Here is a 20,195-nt window from a genome sequence, read left to right on the forward strand (position 1 = left end):
AGCTTCTTGAGGGTCAGGGACTCACCAGTTGTTCCCCATCCTAGGAAGAAGCAGACTTTGGGGCAAGAGAGAATTTAGCCAATAAATGGTAGTCCCATCTACACACCTCACCCCAGAGCACCTAGCTGCTTGATGTCTTGTCTTCCACAGCTCACGAACCAGTGTAGTGTAGACAGAATTCCAGCCCTGCTGTGGTTCCTTTTCATACACCATGTCCAAGTGAACACCACACTCAATTTCTCTGTCTCACTCTCTCCCCTCTATGTGCCAGTCTAAATGCTAGCTTAATTGTGAACGATGAGCTGCCAAGCTGCATCCTCTGTGGTGCTGTTGTGGTGAAGCCAAATGTGGAGAGGTTTACGGAAAGCTCCGCCACCTTTGAAGACGGTACTGTTGAGGAGAACGTCGATGCAGTTGTCTTTGCCACTGGATTCATTTTCTCCTTTCCCTTCCTGGAAGAGTCTCTTCGCAGTCTCTGCAGAAGCAAGCACACCCTTTACAAACAGGTCTTCCCGCCCCAATTGGAGAAGCCAACACTGGCTGTCCTTGGCTTAATAGAGCTAACGGGATCTATCATGGCTGGAACAGAACTCCAGGCCCGCTGGGCCACAAGGGTCTTTAAAGGTAAGCAGAACTTCAGGCTCATCTGGGCTGCAGCTGCAGCTGTCCCTCCTCACTCACGCAGATGTACCCACACTAGCTTTGATCTAGCTGGTGGACTAAAAATAGCCATGCAACCACAGCAGCATAATCTAGCTGCCTGGCTGCAGTCCCGGCTAGCCCTTTTCGCTGCGTGTGCTACTGCAGCTATTTTTAGCACACTAGCTAGATGAAAGATGCAGGGGCTTCTACGCAAGCTGGGAACTACACCTCCAGCTGCAAAACAGATGTACCTTGATGTAGGAACAGTAGTATCTGATGTGATGACCAGGGCTCCCTGTGAGTTGTACACTTGGGCGGCCGCCCGGGAGAGATTAGAATGCCACCCAGCTGATGAGCAGAGCACCCAGAGAGGGCAGGATGTGTGGTGCACATCCACACATGCCTGAGTGCAGATAACAAAAATTATTCTGCAGATGGATGGAAAAAATAGAACCCTGGGGATGAGTCTGGGTCAGGGCTCAGTACCACAGACTGGTGACAGAGAGGCATGTGCCACATCTTGATAGGAGTGGTGCACCACAGGCTCCGGCTCTGAAGATGCTTATTGAGTGGTCCCGTTGCAGCCAATAGGCCAGATCTTGATTCTGTACTCAGGCAAAACTCTCTTTGATTCCACTGTCCGTTATGAGGCCGTAAGGACCGAGCCCAGTGAGGATGTGGCTCTCTGGCAAGAAGCCAGGCTTTTTGCTGTTGTGTTTCATCATAAGCACCTGTGCACGGTGGGTACAAAATGTTGACGTGCTGATTCATGGGCACCTACTTCCCAGAGTTAACACTCATAGAACATGAGCTGCGGCACCAGCATGACACTAGGCAGAGCATAACTCCTCAGACAATCAACACACTAACCGCTGCCATCCTACCCAGGGCCTCGGCTGTGTGAACTGACCTGGCTCTGTTTGCTTCAGCAGAGCAGAGATTGTGTGCACCAGCTGAGGACCTGGCCCTTAATACTTGGCTCAACTCTTTGTAAATATTGTCCAGTCCTGAAGGAGTTCATCGTGGACCAACTGGTCTGAGGATTTAGGGATCAGCCGTGCAAAGTGGTATTATATTCTCTGCTTTCTCTTATGTTCCCAGGGTTGAATCAGCTCCCTCCTGCCAGCAGGATGATGGCCGAAGTCGCCAAGAAGCAGCAACAGCTAATGAAACAGTAAGAAATGTTACTCACTCTATTCCATGTGCAGGGTATAGGACTCCAGCCAGCAACATCACTGCTGAACAGGGGACGAGGGGCCCTCCACCTAGATGTCACCAGAGCACCTGAGTGCCTCATGTTGATTTACTGTAATTAACCTCATGAAAGTCCTGTAAGGCAAGGCAATGCTGTTATCCCTATTTTACAGATGGATAAAGTGAGGCACTTCAGCTGACCCTTTCAGGAAGTGAGGAAGCTTTGAGGACTTGAGCCCTAGAGACCAAGTGACGTGTCTGTGGAGGAGCAGGGCTCAGGTCTGTCAGGTTCCAGACTAACACTCTAACCATGGGACCAGCCTTCTCCTGACCCACTAGCTAAATTAATAGACAGACAGGAAAAGTTGCAGTAGAAAAGTCCATTTGGAGTTTAGCTTTTAATTCTCCTTCTGTGGAACCAAACAGCTAACGAAGAGCATTGGGGACACTGTTCTAGCCTAGGGTATGTCTCCAGTGCGGTCGGAGGTGTGGTTGCAGGGTGTGTAGACGTACCGTGCTAGCTGTAACCTGGCCGCAGCAGCACAGATTAGCCTCTGAAGTAGCCGTCCAGGGTGCCAGCTTGGCTTGCGCAGACAGTGCTGAAGACCGGGTAGCCGTAGCTTGACTGGCTGCTGGTACCAGACAACAGCTAGCTGGGGTGTGTCCACACACCCTGCACAGATGCCTCCAACTGCAGGGAGACGTGCGCATTTCTGTGACCCTCAAACACCACTCACTGGTGCTACTGACTGGAGGGGGCTGGACTTACTGGAGTTCATTGAAACGTTTCTTTGATTTAATTCATGCCCTCCTGCCAGTCTGTGAAACTCAATGAACCTGAGTTTCACAGGGATTCAAAACCACCCGGACACAGCCCCAGTTTGACACCACAGCACTCAAAATAGGTCCATCTCTACTGGGAAACTGACCCCAGGGAGTTCAGGGGAATCACAGACTTGTTGATAAAACTAGACCCGGGCTTGAATGGCAACAGAACAAAACCAGGAGAGCGTCGCACAGTTTGAAACAGAATCATAGAACACTAGAACTGGAAGGGACCTTGAGAGGTCATCAAGTCCAGTTCCCTGTCCTCACTGCAGGACCAAGCACCATCTAGATCATCCCTGCTTGATGTCTACCCAACCTACTCTTAAACGCCTCCAACGATGGAGATTCCACAATCTCCCTCAGCAACGTGTTCCCGTGGTTAACCACACTGGCATTTAGGGAGTTGCTTCAATTCAAGCCCATTGCTTCTTGTCCTATATCTGTCAGAAGTTAGGGAGAATAATTTTTCTCCCTCCTCCTTGGAACAGTCTTTTAGGTATTTAGGATTTATTTGATTCACTCTTGCCCTGAAATTAATCTTTTCCTCTAAGGCAGTGGCACCATCTTGTGGCTGGAAAGAAAGGGCAGCTGTTTCCTGTGCGGGAATTGCCCTTCTTTCTTGTTCTGAAGGAACAGTGGGGAGTGGAGATGTCCACTGGCTGTAACACTGGGTGGCGTTCTGCAGGCGGGCCGCTATGAAGAGGCCAAAGGTAGAACAGTGCATGCAGCATTCTACATTAGTGCCTATTAAAGCCAGGCCTGTTGGGATTGCCGGGGGAATCCTCCGGCAATTGCAACACAGCATGCAAAATGCCCTTATAGTAACCACTCCTTAGTTCTGGGGGATCCCACCAGCCGAAGTTATTTACATTCCCAAGGAATTTCCCTCCATGGCCACGCTGGAGCGCCAGGGGACACACTTGGCCCTTCTGCTTTTCTGGCTATGTTGCAATTCCCATTGCTTGCCTCTATGTACCTGGAATCCAGGCGAGGGATGACGGGGGGCAAACATCTTCCCTTGGGCTGGGAGAGAACCATGAAATAGGAGCTATGCAGGACACTAAGAATGATCTTTGCTTGCGCATTGTAGACTCTGATCTAAGACCTTCAAAACCCGTCAGCCCAACAATTGTCCTCCTTCACCAGGACTGGGGCCTTGTCTGCATTACAAAAAAATAAAAAAGGTTTGGTCTCAACATAAGCCTTGAAGCAAACTCCTAGTGAAGCTAAAAGCAATGTTAGAACTGGAAAAGGTACTGAGAAGAAGGGGAGCCTGGGGCCTGGGCCAACACCGCCAGCACAGGGGGGGAACTAAGGAAGGAGGATGGGAGACCGACTTGGGGCTGGTATTAAAATGGACCCCTGACCTGTGTTGCAGCCCTGGCCACCCCCAAAGCCTCCATGGGCCCAGTTCTTATAATGCGGCCAGAGATTGAGGGCCAGGCTGGCATTACCGTGGGCAGCTTCACAGCTGGCTGGCTGATGTCCCAAGCAGATTGAGCCAGGGCCGGTTTCCAGCCTCCAGGGCAGGAGAGGCCTGTGGGTTTTGCCATCTTGAGTTGCCCCTGATTCTGGGTGCTCAGGCTTCCTGCAGTGGAGCGGGGCTTCTGAGTCAGGGCCAGGCTTCTGAGAAGGAGAGTCGGAAAATAGCTTCCTCCCCATGCTGCTGAGGAGCGTACTACACCCCCCGCCCCCCGCACACACACCCACACACCCACCCACACACACACACACACACACCGGGGGTGCTCCAGCTCCAGAGTCGCACAGGGGCCAGTCCAGCTTGTCCATGAAGTTTCTGGCTGGGACCTCCTGCCCAAGCCAATAGGAAAGCAGCCTCAGTCCCCTTGCTGTGCAGCTCCCTGTGCCGCTGCAGGCCTAGAGAGGCTGAGGTTGTATCCGTACAACACACCATGACGCCTGGGAACATACCCCATGGTTCTTGGTGCCGAGGCTACGTCTACACTATGAGATAATATTGATCTTTAAGGCAATTAGCCCAATTTTTCCAAGTGCCTGTCCTCACTGGCTACGTCTACACGTGAAGCCTACATCGAAGTAGCTTATTTCGAAGTAGCAACGTCTACACGTCCTCCAGGGCTGGCAACGTCGATGTTCAACTTCGACGTTGCGCGGCACCACATCGAAATAGGCGCTGCGAGGGAACGTCTACACGCCAAAGTAGCACACATAGAAATAAGAGTGCCAGGCACAGCTGCAGACAGGGTCACAGGGCGGACTCAACAGCAAGCCGCTCCCTTAAAGGGCCCCTCCCAGACACAGTTGCATTAAACAACACAAGATACACAGAGCCGACAACTGGTTGCAGACCCTGTGCCTGCAGCATGGATCCCCAGCTTCCACAGCAGCAGCCAGAAGCCCTGGGCTAAGGGCTGCTGCCCACGGTGACCATAGAGCCCTGCAGGGGCTGGAGAGAGAGCATCTCTCAACCCCTCAGCTGATGGTCGCCATGGCGGACCCCGCTATTTCGAAGTTGCGAGACGCGCAATGACTACACGGTCCCTACTTCGACGTTGAACGTCGAAGTAGGGCGCTATTCCGATCCCCTCATGGGGTTAGCGACTTTGACGTCTCGCCGCCTAACGTCGAAGTTAACTTCTAAATAGCGCCCAGCGCGTGTAGCCGTGACGGGCACTGTTTCGAAGTTAGTGCCGCTACTTCGAAGTAGCGTGCACGTGTAGACACGGCTACTAAGTTCCATTAGCTCGATCTATGGAGCGCTAAAATCAATGTAATCTTGATATAATATTTGTAGTAACCTGACGGGTGTAGCGTTCAGGTCGAATGTAAAATTCCGAATGAAGGGTAGTGAGGAAGCGCCAGGTCTTTAAATCGAATTTGTTGGCCTCCAGGCATGTCCCGTATGTGCCCCACAAAGCCCCACAGTTCTCCACTCTGGCCTCTTCCATCTCCGCTGCTCCCAGTGCGCAGGCATTAGGCCACAGGAAATCTGTTTCAATTCAGCACCTGGAAGCCAGTGGCTGAAGGGTCACGAGAGGCTGAAAAATCTTTTCTTTTTGTTTGTTAGTAGTGCAGCTGTGGGGTCTGTGGTTCTGCGTATACCCCTCCTAGCTGCCTTTTATTTCTCGGTTGCCTGGTGCCAGCCGCTGCCTCCCTGCACCATGTGGCAGCTAGGCTGTGGGTGGGGGTCATGCGTGTCGGATAGGATGAGAAATTTCTTTTCAGCCGTTGACATAATCTCCTGCTCCCCACACCCCCTCCCTTCCCTCCTCAAGAGGCGCCACGCATTCTGGAACTTTCCCTTGCCCACGTCACGTGGCAGTTAGTATGTGGGGGCGGGGGGGGGCATGCTTGGATGAAAAACTTCTTTCCAGCCGCTTACATTTTGTCCTGACTCCACCAGCCCCTTCCCCCAGAGGCGCCACGCAAGCTATAGCTTTCCTGCGCCCAGCCGCATCACGTGGCTTGACCCTGAGCCAATAAAGGGATGTGGTGTGTAAGTTGCCAGGCAGCATGTGCGTGGTGAGGGTCACAATTTCCAGGTGCTGGCTGTAGTCTGGGATCTTTTATCCGCCGGGGGACGTCTCCCTCGGTGGACATAATTTTCGGTCAACAAAAGAGAATATTTTGTCAGTAGAGTGGCTGTCCACTGAGCCCAAATTTTTTGCATGGGCTTTATCCAAAGGCCAAGGGGCTGGCTATAGTCAGGGGTCTTTTAGCTGCCTGGGGGCAGTCTCCCTCAGCAGTCATGATTTTCGGGGCTGGCTGTAGCCTGGGGTCTTTTAGCCACCCAGGGGAGGTCTCCCTCAGTGGTCGTGATTTTCGGGTGCTGGGTGTAGCTGGGAGCCTTTTAGCCACCCCAAGCTGTACATGTTTCAATGAAGGCAATGTAGTAGCTATACAATTACCACAGCGCTCGAAGTAAGGCTTGCAGCGAGGAATATTCTTGTTCTGAGGGTACTGTTTGGCAGGTCCAAACCTGGCTGTGTTCTGGGGGTCTTTTAGCCACACCGAGCTGTTAGTACTATTTCAGTGATTCATTCAAGTTTCAGCGCAGCACTGGTGTCTACTTAAACATATTCTTCTTTCAAGGGTCTTCTTCACCAGGAGGTCTAAATCCAGATCCAAGCCTGCAAAGATCCAGTGCTTTTGCATCCCATTTTCAAAAACCTGTTGGTTTGGACAGGTTTACAACCCCCTTCCTTCCCTCTCCTCAATTATAAAAAGTGCAGCTCTTATAAGGCAAGCCAGGCCCCTGGTTGGAAAAAGGGACGCTTGTTTAACGCAGCAGGAGAAAGAGGGGAAAGAAACGTGGGAAGATGTCGTCAGCTACCCACATCTACTTGTGGGACATTTTTTCCCATGCTGCTCCAGTGAAAATAGCCAGAATGCTATGGGGCTCAGGGAACTGTGGGATAGGTTCCCACAATACACTGCTGCAGCACTCAATTTAAGCTACTTGTGCATGGCAGCAATAAGTCGATTTTGTGGGGAGCATGTGGGAAGGTCAGGATGCTCAAAATTGAATGGCTAAAATCCAGTGTTAAGAAATCGAGTTTAATAAATTTGATTTTCGCTCACAGCGTAGACGGATCCTGAACTGCTCTGTGAGTTGTGGGAGAACTCCGATGCTGGGCGATCAGCCTCTTGACAACAAAGCATAAGGCAGAAGGAAAGAGGATGTGTTCCAACTCCCAGTGACTGTTGCACCTTCTAATGAAATAACTCTTGTAGCTCACACTGCCTGGTTGTTTGTTCAAATTAGGATGAAGTTAGTGATCTAGATCAAAACACCTCTAACGAACATGACAGCAAAGAACTCTTGTGGGGTGAGTGGGTGATCTCAGGCTACTTCATAAGGAACCGGTGACAAATGACTTGTGGACGCACTGGAGAGGGTCCAGCAGAGGGTAACCAAAATGATGAGAGGGCTGGAGCACATGACCTATGAGGAGAGGCTGAGGGATTTGGGCTTACTTAGTTTGCAGAAGAGAAGAGTGAGGGGCCATTTGATAGCAGCCTTCATCATCCTGAAAGGGGGCTCTAAAGAGGATGGAGAGAGACTGTTCTCAGCAGTGCTGAATGGCAGAACAAGGATCAATGGTCTGAAGTTACAAAGCAGGAGGTCTAGGTTGGATATGAGGAAAAACTATTCCACCAGGAGGGTGGTGAAGCACTGGAATGTGTTACCGAGAGAGGTGGTGGAATCTCCATCCCTCGAGGTTTTTAAATCCCAGCTTGACAAAGTCCTGGCTGGGGTGATTTAGTGGGGGTTGATCCTGCTTTGGTCAGGGGCTGGACTTGATGACCTGCTGAGGTCCTTCCAGCCCTAAGATTCTATGATTCTATGTTTTCAGTGTTATTCTGTAGCCATTACTTTAGTGCAAGCTAATATCTGGTTTGCATGGCTGACCATTTGCTTTGCCCTGAGCTTTGAACAAATCAAGGGAACAGGAAGGCACTTCAGGCCCGTGTGTTGGATTTACATAGCAATAGGGTAACCTCTTTATGTTATTTCCTAATGAAGGGGGTGTGCCGTTGAGAAGAGGAGAATGAAGACGAGTTACATTGGCTACATGGACGAAATTGCTTCATGTATGGGTGTAAAACCCAACGTGCTACTGCTGTTCCTGACAGATCCCAAGCTGGCCTGGGAAGTTTTCTTTGGCCCATGCACCCCCTGCCAGTATCGCCTGACTGGACCAGGAGAATGGGTCGCTGCCAGAAACACCATCCTGACCCAATGGCACCGGGTGCTGAAGCCCCTGAGGACTCGAGTCATGGCTGATTCTTCCAACTGCTCTTCAGTTTTCCACTGGCTTGCAATTCTTGGCCTGCCGGCACTCCTTTGCACTGGTTTACTTATTTGTAAATACTCCCCTCGGGCGTGGTTCCAGAGGGTGAGTTTAGGTGCTATTCCCATATGCAAAATGGGCTTCATGAAAGGCAGGTTCTGAGTAGCAGGGGTAGGTTCTAAACTGTGCTGTTAGACCACAATAACTTAAATGACCAGAACTATTCACCAGCTCAAACCCCTCCAGCCCAGCTCATTCCAATCTGATTGACACCAGAGACCATCTCTGGCCTCAGCAGGTGGAGAATACATAACTGCCCACAGGCAGACTCAAATGTGGGACCTCTGGAGCTTAGTGCCGGCACCTCTACAGCTTGAGCTAAAGGCCAGCAGCCACTCAGCTTAGTCTGTAGAGGACACTTATTCTTTCTCTGTGAAGTGGTCTAGGTACTGCTACATGGGACAGTTAACCACACATAGGTGTGTGGGTTACAAATACACCTACTCAGTCCCTCCAGCTAATATGAAATTGGTCCTGGGGTCAACCATTGGGAGAGGAATCTCTGATAATGCAGCAACAGAGCTGCAGGGATTACAAACCCTATTGATATCTTGGACTATTGCAACTGAGATGTCAAATGCTTCATTTCTCTTCCTTCATTGATCCTGTTTGGCTACTTACTGCATCTTGTTCATCTTGGATTATGAAAATAGCTTCTCCTTCATACTGAGAGAAGTTGTATAGATAGGTTTCTAATCATTTTCTGGTTCTTTCCTGTAGTGTGTTGGCCCAGTAAAAGCTTGCTACCAGATGTAGCGCTTACCTCCAGTGATGGTCTGCGTTCCCCCGGTGCCCGTATCCTTATATAGTCCTTTCTAACAAAAAGATTATCTTGCTCCAGACCCCACTCATAATCAATCTATGTTTGATTTACCATGAACTCCATGGGCTTTGTGAACTGGTTTTGTACCAGCCACAGCATTTCTGCTGCATAGGAGTCTGCGTGACATTGTGAACGCAGTCCATTATGTCCGTATGAGCAGCCACATACCAGGACACAAATTGCTGAGGACTGAAAACTGACAACTTCCTGGACCTTTGAACTTTGTGGAGAGGAACGCTGTGGCTGGGCTTAACCCAATAACATAGGCCAAATACATAAATAAAGTAAATTTCTAACTAAACAAGGAGGATGCAAATCTTTAGCATCTGATTTTAGTGGCATTTACACTCTTACAATTATAGAATCCAACAACTAGAAGGAACCTCATGAGGCCATCAAGTCCAGTCCCCTGCCCTCATGGCAGGACCAGGCACCATCTAGATCATCCTAATTACAGAATCACAGGCACATTCTCCTGTTCCTCAACTAATATCATGGATGCCAGCATGTGCCAACAATGCCCACACACCATGTATATAGGACAGAGTGCAAATGCTCTTCAACAAAGAATGAATGGACATAGAACAGACATAAAAAAATGCCAGATACACCAACCTGTTAGCCAGCACTGTAATGGAGTGGGCCATTCTGTTAAAGATCAGAAAGTCTGTGTTCTACTGAAAAGGGACTTTAACAACCGTCTACAGAGGGAATGCTCAGAACTAACATGCATGGTCAAATTTGGCACATTAACACGTGGTTTGAACAGGGACAGCAACGTGTGAGAGAGATAGCCGTGTTAGTCTGTCTTCTACCAAAACAAAAAAGCAGTCTGGAAGGGCTGTCCTGCCAGGATGTCTTGGGTCTGGTTCTATTTAATATCTTCACGAATGACTGAGATAACAGCATAGAGAGAACACCCATCAAGTTTGCAGGTAATACCAAAGTGGAAGAAATTACAAGTGCTTTGAAGGACAGGACCTGAATTTGGAAAGATTCTAACAAACTGGAGAAATGGTCTGAATTAAGCCATTATCTAAGGTTGTTTTAACTAAGATATGCAACTCCAGTTACGTTATCTAGAGTTGATATACATTAATTTGAGCTTCAGCACTGTCTCCACTCTGAGAGGTCCATGGGTACAAATGCTTCTGTCAACTTCCTTTACTCCTTGTGGGTCCTGAAGGTCCATCACTGCAGTCCAGGGGCTCCTGTCCGCCAGCTATGAAGGACTGGCTGTGTGTGTGGCAGGAGGAAGAGTCTGCCCCAGCTCTGCCCCTTCTGCTTGCGGCCCTGCCCCTTTCGTGGGCCCAGAGCTGCCATCCCCATTCCACCCTACCCCTTTTTATACATTAGGGCATTGTATTGGTTGCACAGAGGCTTGCAGGAAGGGATCGGTGGACCATAAACTAATAGCTGTAATTACTGCGCAGTCATCGGGGTCATCTGGCTTTAACAAAACATAACATAAGGCTGCTCTCACCCTCAGCCTTGGTGACTGACTCGTGGTGTGGCAGGTGAGAAGGGTGTTAATGTGTGAAAGTGAAGCACTGTTAAGGAACCAAAAAAGCAGTCCTGGAGCACTTTAAAGACTAATAATATAATTTATTAGGTGATGAGCTTTCGTGGGGCAGACTCACTGCTTCAGAAACTTGCAGTTCACACCCTGTTAAATCTGCAGTGAAGACAATGTCCATGAGCATAGTGAGCATCCTTCCTGGCAGTAAATACCCATGTTATCCTCTGGCCAGTGTGTGGAATGGGTCTCAATCGACACAGGGCATGGACCTCTTACATCTCTCTGTTGAAGAACTTGGCTCTTTACCTTAAGCTGTAGTAGACATTTACACTGTCAGCTCTAGAGATCCTATGTTAGTCAAAATGGTGGCCCTCAAATCTACATGGTTGGCCCCTAGCAGGATAGCGACAGCTATTCTGAAACAACCTGCGGCCCACCAGACACATGTGGCACACTGGGGTTCTGCATGTGGCCCACAAGACATTTTGTTTGCTGTTCCCAGCACACAGGATTGCTGGAGTCCACTGGTTTCCATCTGCATAGTTCACTCCCCCCAAGGTATTTCTAAAGTGACACACACATAAAGCAAGGACCACTCCATGAGGTCAGGTGAGTGCTGATTGCTCATGGCAGTCCCCATTGAAGCAGCATGTGGATTGCAGAGCAAGTCTAGACAGTATGACCCTTAAAGGTTCAGGCAGTTAGAAAGGCCCCAAATTTAAATTTTAATATAATTTTTAAACCAGTCTTCTGATTTATTTGAGGGCCCAGCTGATGATTTTTGCATGCTCTCGGTTGGCAGTGCTAGGTGTATGTAATTACTTGACTCCAGGACCTGGGGATTTAAAGTAGAACATGATGCATGATGAGATTTCATACAAGCACTCTTCTACAGTGTCAGCATCACCTGATTTAGTGGTTTACTTAACACCACAGCTTCTGGAAATGATTACATGAGGATCCTAGGTTTCATTTTAAAAGCACCGTAAGGCCTTGTCAACACACCATACTTCTACTGCTCTATCTATATGGATATAATTATGTCTCCTCTACTTACTTTAACTTGAGTCCAGCCCAGAGCTGTGACCACTGGTCCACTAACCTGATACAGCCTCCTTCTTTGGGTTCAATTATACCAGGACAGATTATTCATGTATGGGAAGGAAAATCCGCCATACTTCTACAAGGCACCTTTGCACCAATACAACAACTGTGCTAGTATAAATATATTCTTTTAACAAAAAAAATTACACCCCTATCCAAATTAGTTATAATGTTAGAACAACTGTGAGTACCTCTGCGCTACAGATGAACGTCCATAGCTGAGACAGACTTGAGGGATTTGGAGTAAGGAGCTGTGTAATCCTGGAGTAGAGCTATTAGTTCAGGCTTCAGCCCAAACTCTGGGCTTCTCCCACTGCTTCCTACCTCTAGGATCCTAGCACCCAGGTTTCAGCCCAAGCCTGAATATCTACTTTGCACTTGAATAGACCCTTAGTCGGAGCCTAGTGAAGCTAAGTCAGTCAGTGTAAGTTTTTAATGGCAGAGGTCTTAGTTTCAAGCACTCATCCTTGCAGAGAAAAGATTGGAACTGCAACCTGTGTGCACCTGGAAAATTCTGAAAGCAGAAGGGAGTGGAGTGCCCATTTATTTTTAAAATTGTGTGATTTTAAGCTCATTTCATTATTTTCTGAGCCTGATTCCTGGATGTTGGAAAGCCAGCAACACCTTCTCATTGCTAAGGTGTGCTATAGCAGTGTTTCTTAAGCTATGTTCCAGGAAACACTGATGTTCAGCAAACAACTTGCAGGTGTGCCACACGCATTTGGAAAAATAATTCAGTGTTTTTAAACCAGATTATATTTTTCTGTTATTAAAATCAGATACAATGTTATTTTTTCATTGCTATGATACCTGATTAAATTACTTCATTTTGGTTTTGATATGTATGTTGCTGTTTGTTTGTTTTTAGCTCTGACAGCAATTTTTGAACAAAATTTTCACCGGTGTTCGGTTTTTCATCGGTGTTCGCTCCCCCCCGCCCAGTAAGGGAACCCCACTGTTTCCCCACCAGCAGCAGCGCCTGCCTCCCTGCAAGGGCACTTCCCGCAGGGTCCTGCAGGGGGCGCTCTCGGCTCCGTGGACCGCAGGAATCCGCCCAGGCTCCTGCGGCAGCCGGAGCTCACGTGACCGGCGCTGCGTGGTGAGGTCATACGCCGTTGGCGCCGGCTTGGCCGCCCGCCATCTTGGCCCCTGTGTGGAGGCGGTTCGTGCGGCGGCGGCGGTGGTAGCGGCCCCAGCGACTCTCGCAGCCGGGTTCGGGCCGGCCGCGGCTGCCAGGTGAGGAGCCGCGGTGGAGGGGAGCTGGCCGCCAGGCCCGGCCCTGAGGGAGCGGGGTTCGCCGCCTTCCCCACCCCCACCCCTGCCCAGGCGGGGCCGAGTCGGGCCCCGGAGCCGGTGGGAGCGGCGCTCGCGCGCGGCCTGCGCCGCGTGGCCCGGGGGTGGCTCCGCCCGAGCCCCGCTTCCGCTCAGCGCGGTGGGAGCTGGGGCGAGGGCCGGGGCCCAGCCCGCCGGCGTGGGGAAGGGAGCCGGCTCACCGGTGCCGGCGTGGGGAGGGGCTGTTCCCTCTCTCGCTGTCTTCGGGGGAGGGGCAGGGCCCGGGCCGCATCGGGGTGAAAGGGGGCCGGGGAGGGGCTCGGCTCGGCTCAGTCTGCTGCTCCGGGGGCGGGGAGGGGTCCAGCCCCATAGCGCTGTGCCGGGGGCAGTTTGACACGAGGAGGGGGGTGGGTCCGCCGCCCCGTAGTGCTCTCGGGGTGAGCGCGTCATGGGCCCTTTTTCCTTCGCCTTCCTTGCGCCGAGCCTGGATTTCTCTTTTGGCTTCGTGCCCCCGTGGCTGGAGGGATCGATTGGCCGTTCTCCTTGCAGGCACTGTGAGATCCCCGGGGCGCTGCTGCAGCAGCATCTCCTCCCCGCTCACCCCCAGCGGTGTGAAGAGCCGCCAAGGGGCAGGCGCTTGGTATGGGAGTATTGGGTGGGGAACGGAACTCTGCCCTCCCTGGAGGCACACTGGCCTCATAAGTGGGTTAGTTGTGTGACAGAGAGCCTGGGGCATCAGAGGGGCTTTTCTGGTCAATGCACTTTAGTTCTCTTTTTTTCCTCTCATTCTAAAATATTTCAGACTTCTATCACTGGCAGACATGGGAAGCCACGGGCTATTCAGCTGATGATTGTGGTTGCAGCTTGTTCCAATTTTGTCTGTATTATATGATACTTGACTGTTATTTTGGAGGTCCTATAATGTCTAGGTTGTGACATTTCTGTACACATAATTAAAGCTACAAGTCCTTCTTGGAAGTTGTAGATTCTGGGACTTCTGGTTTTTGCAGTGGCCAGTGCAGTTGATCACAGGGCTGCCTGGGCAGCTGAGTGGCCTCCACTGTCCCTAGCTGCCCAGAAGCAGTGGTTGGATCAGCATAGGGGCCCCAGGGTGCTGCCCCAAGGAAAAACAGCAGCCACACAAGCCACCTTTCCTGTCTCCCCACAGCACCTAAGGTTTAGTTAAGGGAATTTTTAGTAAAAGTTGTGGCTGTATTGTAGGCTGTGGCTTGTTTATTGGCCTGTATGTGACTTTTACTAAAAATACTTGTAACTAAGACACAGCCTTGCTCATAATTGTTGAGGTGAACTGGCTGAGCAGATATTGCAGGATTATATCATTCAGTTTCGTCGTGAAATGGAGAACGTAAGAATGGTCATACTGGATCAGACCAGAAGACCATCTAGCCCAGCATCCTGTCTTCTGACAGAGGCCAATGCCTGATGCCCCAAAGGGAGTGAACAGAACAGCTGTAATCATCAGGTGATACCTCTCCTGTCATCCATTTCCAGCCTTTGACAAGCAGAGGCTACAGATGCCATTTCTAGCCATCCTGGCTAAGAGCCATTGTTGAATCTCACCTCCATTAATTTATCTAGATCTTTTTTGAACCCTGTTAAAGTTCTGATCTTCAGAACATCCTCTGGCAAGGAATTCCACAGGCTTTGCATGTGCTGAGTGAAGAAAATCTTCCTTTTGTTAATTTTAAACCTGCTACTCATTAATTTCATTTGGTGACCCCTAATTCCTACGTTATGGGAACATGTAAATAACTTTCTTACATGCTTTTTTCCATACCTGTCATGATTGATAGACTCTCTCATGTATCCTCCTTAGTTTCCTCTTTTCTAAACTGAAAAGTCCCAGTCTTTATAATCTATCTTCGTATGGCACCCATTCCAGATCCCTAATTGCTTTTTCCAGTGCCAGTATATCTTTTTGGAGGTGAGGCGACCACATCTGTATGCCGTATGCAAGAAGTGGGTGTACCATGGATTTCTATAGAGGCAATAAGATAGTCTCTGTTTTATTCTCTATCCCCTTTTTAATGATTCCTAACCTTGTTTGCTTTTTGACTGCTGCTGCAAATTGAGTGGATGCTTTCAGAGAATTATCTACAGTAACTCCAAGATCTGTCTTGAGTAGTTATAGCTAACTTAGTCTCTCTCATTTTGTATATATAGCTGGGATTTATTTTTCCAATGTACATTGCTTTATATTTATCAACATTAAATTTTATTTGCCATTTTGTTGCCCAGTTCACTTAGTTTTTTGTAGAGCTTCAGAAAGATCTGTCTTTGTTCTTAACTGTCTTGAGCAGTTTAGTATCATCTGCAGATTTTACCAACTCACTGTTTACCCTCTTCTCCAGATCATTTATAAATAGGTTGCATAGGATTGGTCCGAGTACAGACCGCTGTGGGACACCATTAGTTACCAGTTTCTATTCTGAAAACCGACCATAGATTCTTAACTTTTGTTTTCTGTCTTTTAACCAGTTACGAATCCATGAGAGGGCTTTCCCTCTTACCTCATGACAGCTTACTTTACTTAAGCCTTTGGTGTGGGACTTTATCAAATGCCTTCTGGAAATCTAAATACACTATGTCCACTGGATCCCCTTGTCCACATGCTTATTAACCTTTCTCAAAGAACTCTAGTAAATTATTAAGGCATGATTTCCCTTTACAGAAACCATGCTCACTTCCCCCAACAGATTATATTCGTCTGACTGATAATTGTGTTCTTTAGTTTCAGCTAATTTTCCCATTACTAATGTAATTTTCCCATTACTGCCAGGATCATCTCTAGAGCTCTTTTAAAATATTGGTGTCACATTAGCTATCTTCCAGTCATTAGGTGCAGAAGTTGATTTAAAGGATATGTTTAAAACCACAGCTAATAGTTCTGCAACTTCACATTTCAGTTCTTTCAGACCTCTTGGGTGAATACCATCTGGTCCTGGTGACTTGTTACTGTTAAGTTGTCATTTTGTTCTAAAACCTTCTCTAATGACACCTCAATCTGGAACAACTCCTCATATTTGTCACCTAAAAAGAATGGCTCAGGTTTGGGAATCTTCCTGACATCCTCATCCTTAGGAGAAGGGCTTGCTTATGCTATTGTTAACATCAGGTGGAATGCTAGTGTGGATGTGGTTCCAAGGAGGATGCTGGCGTTTTAATGCATTGTTGTAGAGTCATAGAATGCTAGAACTGGAAGGGACCTCAGGAAGTCAAAGTCCAGTCTCCTGCATTCAAGCATCATGTAGATTAGTGTTTCTGAAGTTGTGTTCCGTGAAACATTTGTGTTCCACGAAGAACACGCAGGTATGATGCAAGCATCTGACATTTTCGATATCATACACTGATGGTATATATTTTGATAGGTAAAACTAGATACAGTGTTACTACTTCATTGCTGTGATACCTGATTAAATTACTTTGTTTTGGTTTGGCTGCGTATGTTGCTTGTTCTTTTTGGTCTGACAACAGTTTCTTTTGTTGTGGGGGAAGGTGGAGAAGGAAATTTCTTAGGTGTTCCACCTAAAAAACATTGTTCAGTGTTCTGTGCTCTCAACAAGTTTAAGAAACACTGTATCTAGATCATCCCTGACAGATGTTTATGTAACCTGCTCTTAAATATTTCCAGTGATTGAGATTCCGCAACCTTCCTCCGTAATTTATAACAGTGCTTAACCTCCCTGACAGTTAGGAAGTTTTTCCTAATGCCCGACCTAAATCTCCCTTCTTGAAATTCAAGCCCATTATTATCCGAGGTTACAGAGAATAGTGTTTATCCCTCCTTTCAACCTTTTAGGTACTTGAAAGCTGTTGTATCCTCTCTAAGTCTTTGCTTTTCCAAACTAAATAAACCAAATTTTGTCTTCCCTCATAGGTCATGTTTTCTAGACCTTTTTATCATTTTTGTTGCTTTTCTCTGCACCGTCTCCTGTTTCTCCACATCTGTCTTGAAATGTATCCAGAACACAACACTACTGCAGTTGAGGCCTAACCAGCACAGAGTAGAGATGAAGAAATACTTCTTGTGTCTTACGTATGACACTCTTGACAGGCATCAGATCTAGACATAGTAAGCATCTTGGGAACCATTACTGAGGGAAACAGTGGCTGGGAGTTTTGGAGGCAACAATCCATTGTACACACAGCTCAACAGGTTTCCAAGAAAGTGCATTGGTTCTTTGCTGACAAAACAAGAGGAAACATCCCTGTCTGCAGTCAGAAGTGATGTCCATTATTCATGCTGTTCCAGAGAGTATTTCTCATTATCCCACTGCCTAGTCTGTCCCAGAGGATTACAGACTTGCGTTTTTCAAAGTGACTTACAAAGGGAAATCTAGATTTGTGAAGAAAAGAGCAGAACATATGAAAAAAGCCAAAATTGGGGGGCGGGGCCTGTGGTGGGGTGAGCTTTTTGTGTTGTTGGTTATTTGATATTCTTATTTTTTTTTTTTTTGTTCTCTGTTGTGTAATGGGAGTGTGTTCACCCCTTAAGTCAGAGGCTGTTTTTTTCCTTTCCAATTGTTTCTTAGGCTTTTGACAAGTGTCGGAGAGGTAGCCATGTTAGTCTTTTATCTTCAAAAACAAGAAGTCCTGTGGCACCTTACAGACTAACAGATGTTTTGGAGCATATTCTTTTGTCGGCAAAGATCCGCTTCGTCAGATGCAGAGGGGCTTTGTCCACGAAAGCTTATGCTCCAAAAGATCTGTTAGTCTGTAAGGTGCCACAGGACTTCTTGTTGTTTTTAAGGCTTTTGAGTCAAATAAATGTTGGCAGAAGTCAACTGCAAAGTTTTGAACAGTTAGACTGAAAAATCCATTTGCCTCTCTGTAACTGAGTACAGGTTGACTCTCTCTAGTCCAGCACCCTCAGCACCTGTTCAGTGACAAAACAGAGAATTTGCCAAACCACAGGAGGCAGTATTGTCTAGCAGCATTACCACCACTACTACTTTTTCTTACTGAGCTTTTGGAAGACATTTAGGGATAAAGTAGAGCTAAATGACAGCACAGAACACTGAGAGCCAGGACTGGTGGCTGTGAACAAACTTTGTGGGACCATGGATGTTCAGCTAACCAAAATTATGCCAATTTGTTCATGTTGCTGGATTTGAGAGGTTCAACCTCTGTTGAGTCTCTTGTTTAGTTTGATATAATTCCACTCGTTCTTCAGTAGTCTTAGAGACTTTTAGGTAGGAAATTTGTGAATTTCTAATGGAAAACTCTTTTGAAAGAACACTTCTAATCTACCTGATACATAGCAAAGAAGCAAAAAGGGCACAAAATTAATTTTATATCCTGGCCAGGTCACCTTTAATATGTGCACTATTAGAAGTTTGTCAGTTCGCAGTAGGGGAACTATCCTGTCTCTAAGATGGCTGGGACTGCACCCATGGGTTCGGATGTGGCTGCATCGAGCCATCCTGTGGAAGCTGCTTTAGCCCCACTGTGCAACAGGTGCCGGGGTGGAAAGCCTGCATGGGGAGGTGGGGGTGGAGGAGGACATGGGCAGCAGGTGGAGCCAGGAGGTGTATGCGGAAGGGAGGGGGGGCACACGTGTCAACCTTCCACCACTCCAGAGCCCTGTCAGAGGGGAGTGCCCACTGTCCAACAAGAAGGATTTCAGGTCTTGCAGTGGCCCTAAGGTAAATTGAGTATGAGGCCCCTGATCCCTGCATATGATTGTGTTGCCCTAGTTACACAGACATTATCTCCATGAAAGTTGTTATTATGATGGTTTAGTAGGTCACTTATATTGGCAGGGGCAGGACTGTAGTGCAGACCCTGACACAGTCTGCCTTATGAACACTTAACTTTGTTGTATAGACCAAGTTTGTGATACGAAGATGAAAAGAAAAGACCAGGTGATGAAAATATTGAAGAAGCCCAGATACCACACTAGCCATGAGACTTTCCAGTTTTGTGTTGAGAGAATTCTTGCTCTGTCCTAGCAGCAAACCTTAGGGCAAAGGAGAGTAACTCCAAGTTTATCAGACACCTTGTATTCAGAGGTTGCTTTAAATGATGGAGTCTTAACAAGCATAGTGTAAGAAAAATCCTTCACATTTCAATCAACTAAGGTTGTATGGATGCTGGATTTGACATCATGGATTGCCTTGTTGCTTACGGGTAGAACTGTCACTCATTGTTTGTACTGTAGGCTTAATCCAGTCTGTTTGCTGTGCACATTTTTCAAGACTTAGTTTAATTTTACAGATCCTGACACAGTTTATAATGTGTTAGATATAAGGTGGACAGAGAGAAGTCAATAAACACAACTGAAAGATGAAAAAGATGAACATTGAATGGATTTGTAGAACTGGAAAAAATCTGAAGTGACGGGAGCACAGGAGTTCAAAAATGTACATGGGACAGAAGATGGAGATAGGAATTGTAATAAAGTGCAATTAACTCAGACAAATAATAAACTTAAAGTAATTACTGTAATAATGCAGAGATGAAGTTCCAATATCTACAACATAAACTACTGTTTTTATTAACTTTTTGTTGAACTGCTAGTTACGAGATGTGCTAAGGAATGTTCAGTGAGATTTTTCCATCATTACTGCTTTTTAAATTTAACCTACTACTACATGGCAAAAAACCACAGGTCAAAAGCTAACATACTTTTCATGGTGACAGGTTTCAGAGGGGTAGCCATGTTATCCTGTTTCTACTAAAAAATCATAAAAAGGTCCTGTGGCACTTTATCGACTTAACATATTTTGGAGCGTTCATTGGTCTCCGTCCTTTTGAGAGCCCCCTTTCAGGAAGTTGAAGGCTGCAGTGAAACAGCCCCTCACTCTTCTCCTCTGCAAACTAAATAAGCCCACATCCCTCAGCCTCTCCTCACAGGTCATGTGCTCCAGCCCCCTAATCATTTTGGTTGCCCTTAGCTGGACCCTCTCCAATGCATCCAAATTCTTTTTATACTGGGGGAGGGGGGGGGAAACAA

General features: G+C 47.6%; 2 protein-coding genes across 13 annotated transcripts in view; both read left to right on the plus strand.

Moving 5' to 3' along the window:
- Positions 1 to 12,774, plus strand: part of LOC142017577 (dimethylaniline monooxygenase [N-oxide-forming] 2-like) — a 35,582-nt gene extending 22,808 nt beyond the window's left edge. Inside the window, exons 7-10 of one of the 5 annotated variants that reach the window (XR_012646558.1) lie at positions 272 to 624; positions 1,744 to 1,816; positions 2,010 to 2,115; positions 7,230 to 7,302. Coding sequence is in view for 4 of the 5 variants with exons in the window: in XM_075002592.1 (XP_074858693.1) it covers positions 272 to 624; positions 1,744 to 1,816; positions 8,174 to 8,603 (856 nt within the window). In the remaining variant the exon portion in view is untranslated. Of the gene's footprint in view, positions 1 to 271; positions 625 to 1,743; positions 1,817 to 2,009; positions 2,116 to 7,229; positions 7,373 to 7,411; positions 7,476 to 8,173 lie in introns of those variants that run through there. The other 4 variants (XM_075002594.1, XM_075002592.1, XM_075002593.1 and 1 more) reach the window with 4 other exon arrangements.
- Positions 12,775 to 13,067: 293 nt separating this feature from the next.
- PRRC2C (proline rich coiled-coil 2C) overlaps positions 13,068 to 20,195 on the plus strand; it is a 102,812-nt gene continuing 95,684 nt past the window's right edge. For all 8 annotated transcript variants that reach the window (XM_075002583.1, XM_075002590.1, XM_075002585.1 and 5 more), the window contains exon 1: positions 13,068 to 13,183. The gene's annotated coding sequence lies outside the window, so the exon portion shown is untranslated. The remainder of the gene's footprint in view (positions 13,184 to 20,195) is intronic.

This window comes from Carettochelys insculpta, chromosome 9, assembly GCF_033958435.1.
Source record: "Carettochelys insculpta isolate YL-2023 chromosome 9, ASM3395843v1, whole genome shotgun sequence".
Lineage (NCBI taxonomy): Eukaryota > Metazoa > Chordata > Testudines > Carettochelyidae > Carettochelys > Carettochelys insculpta.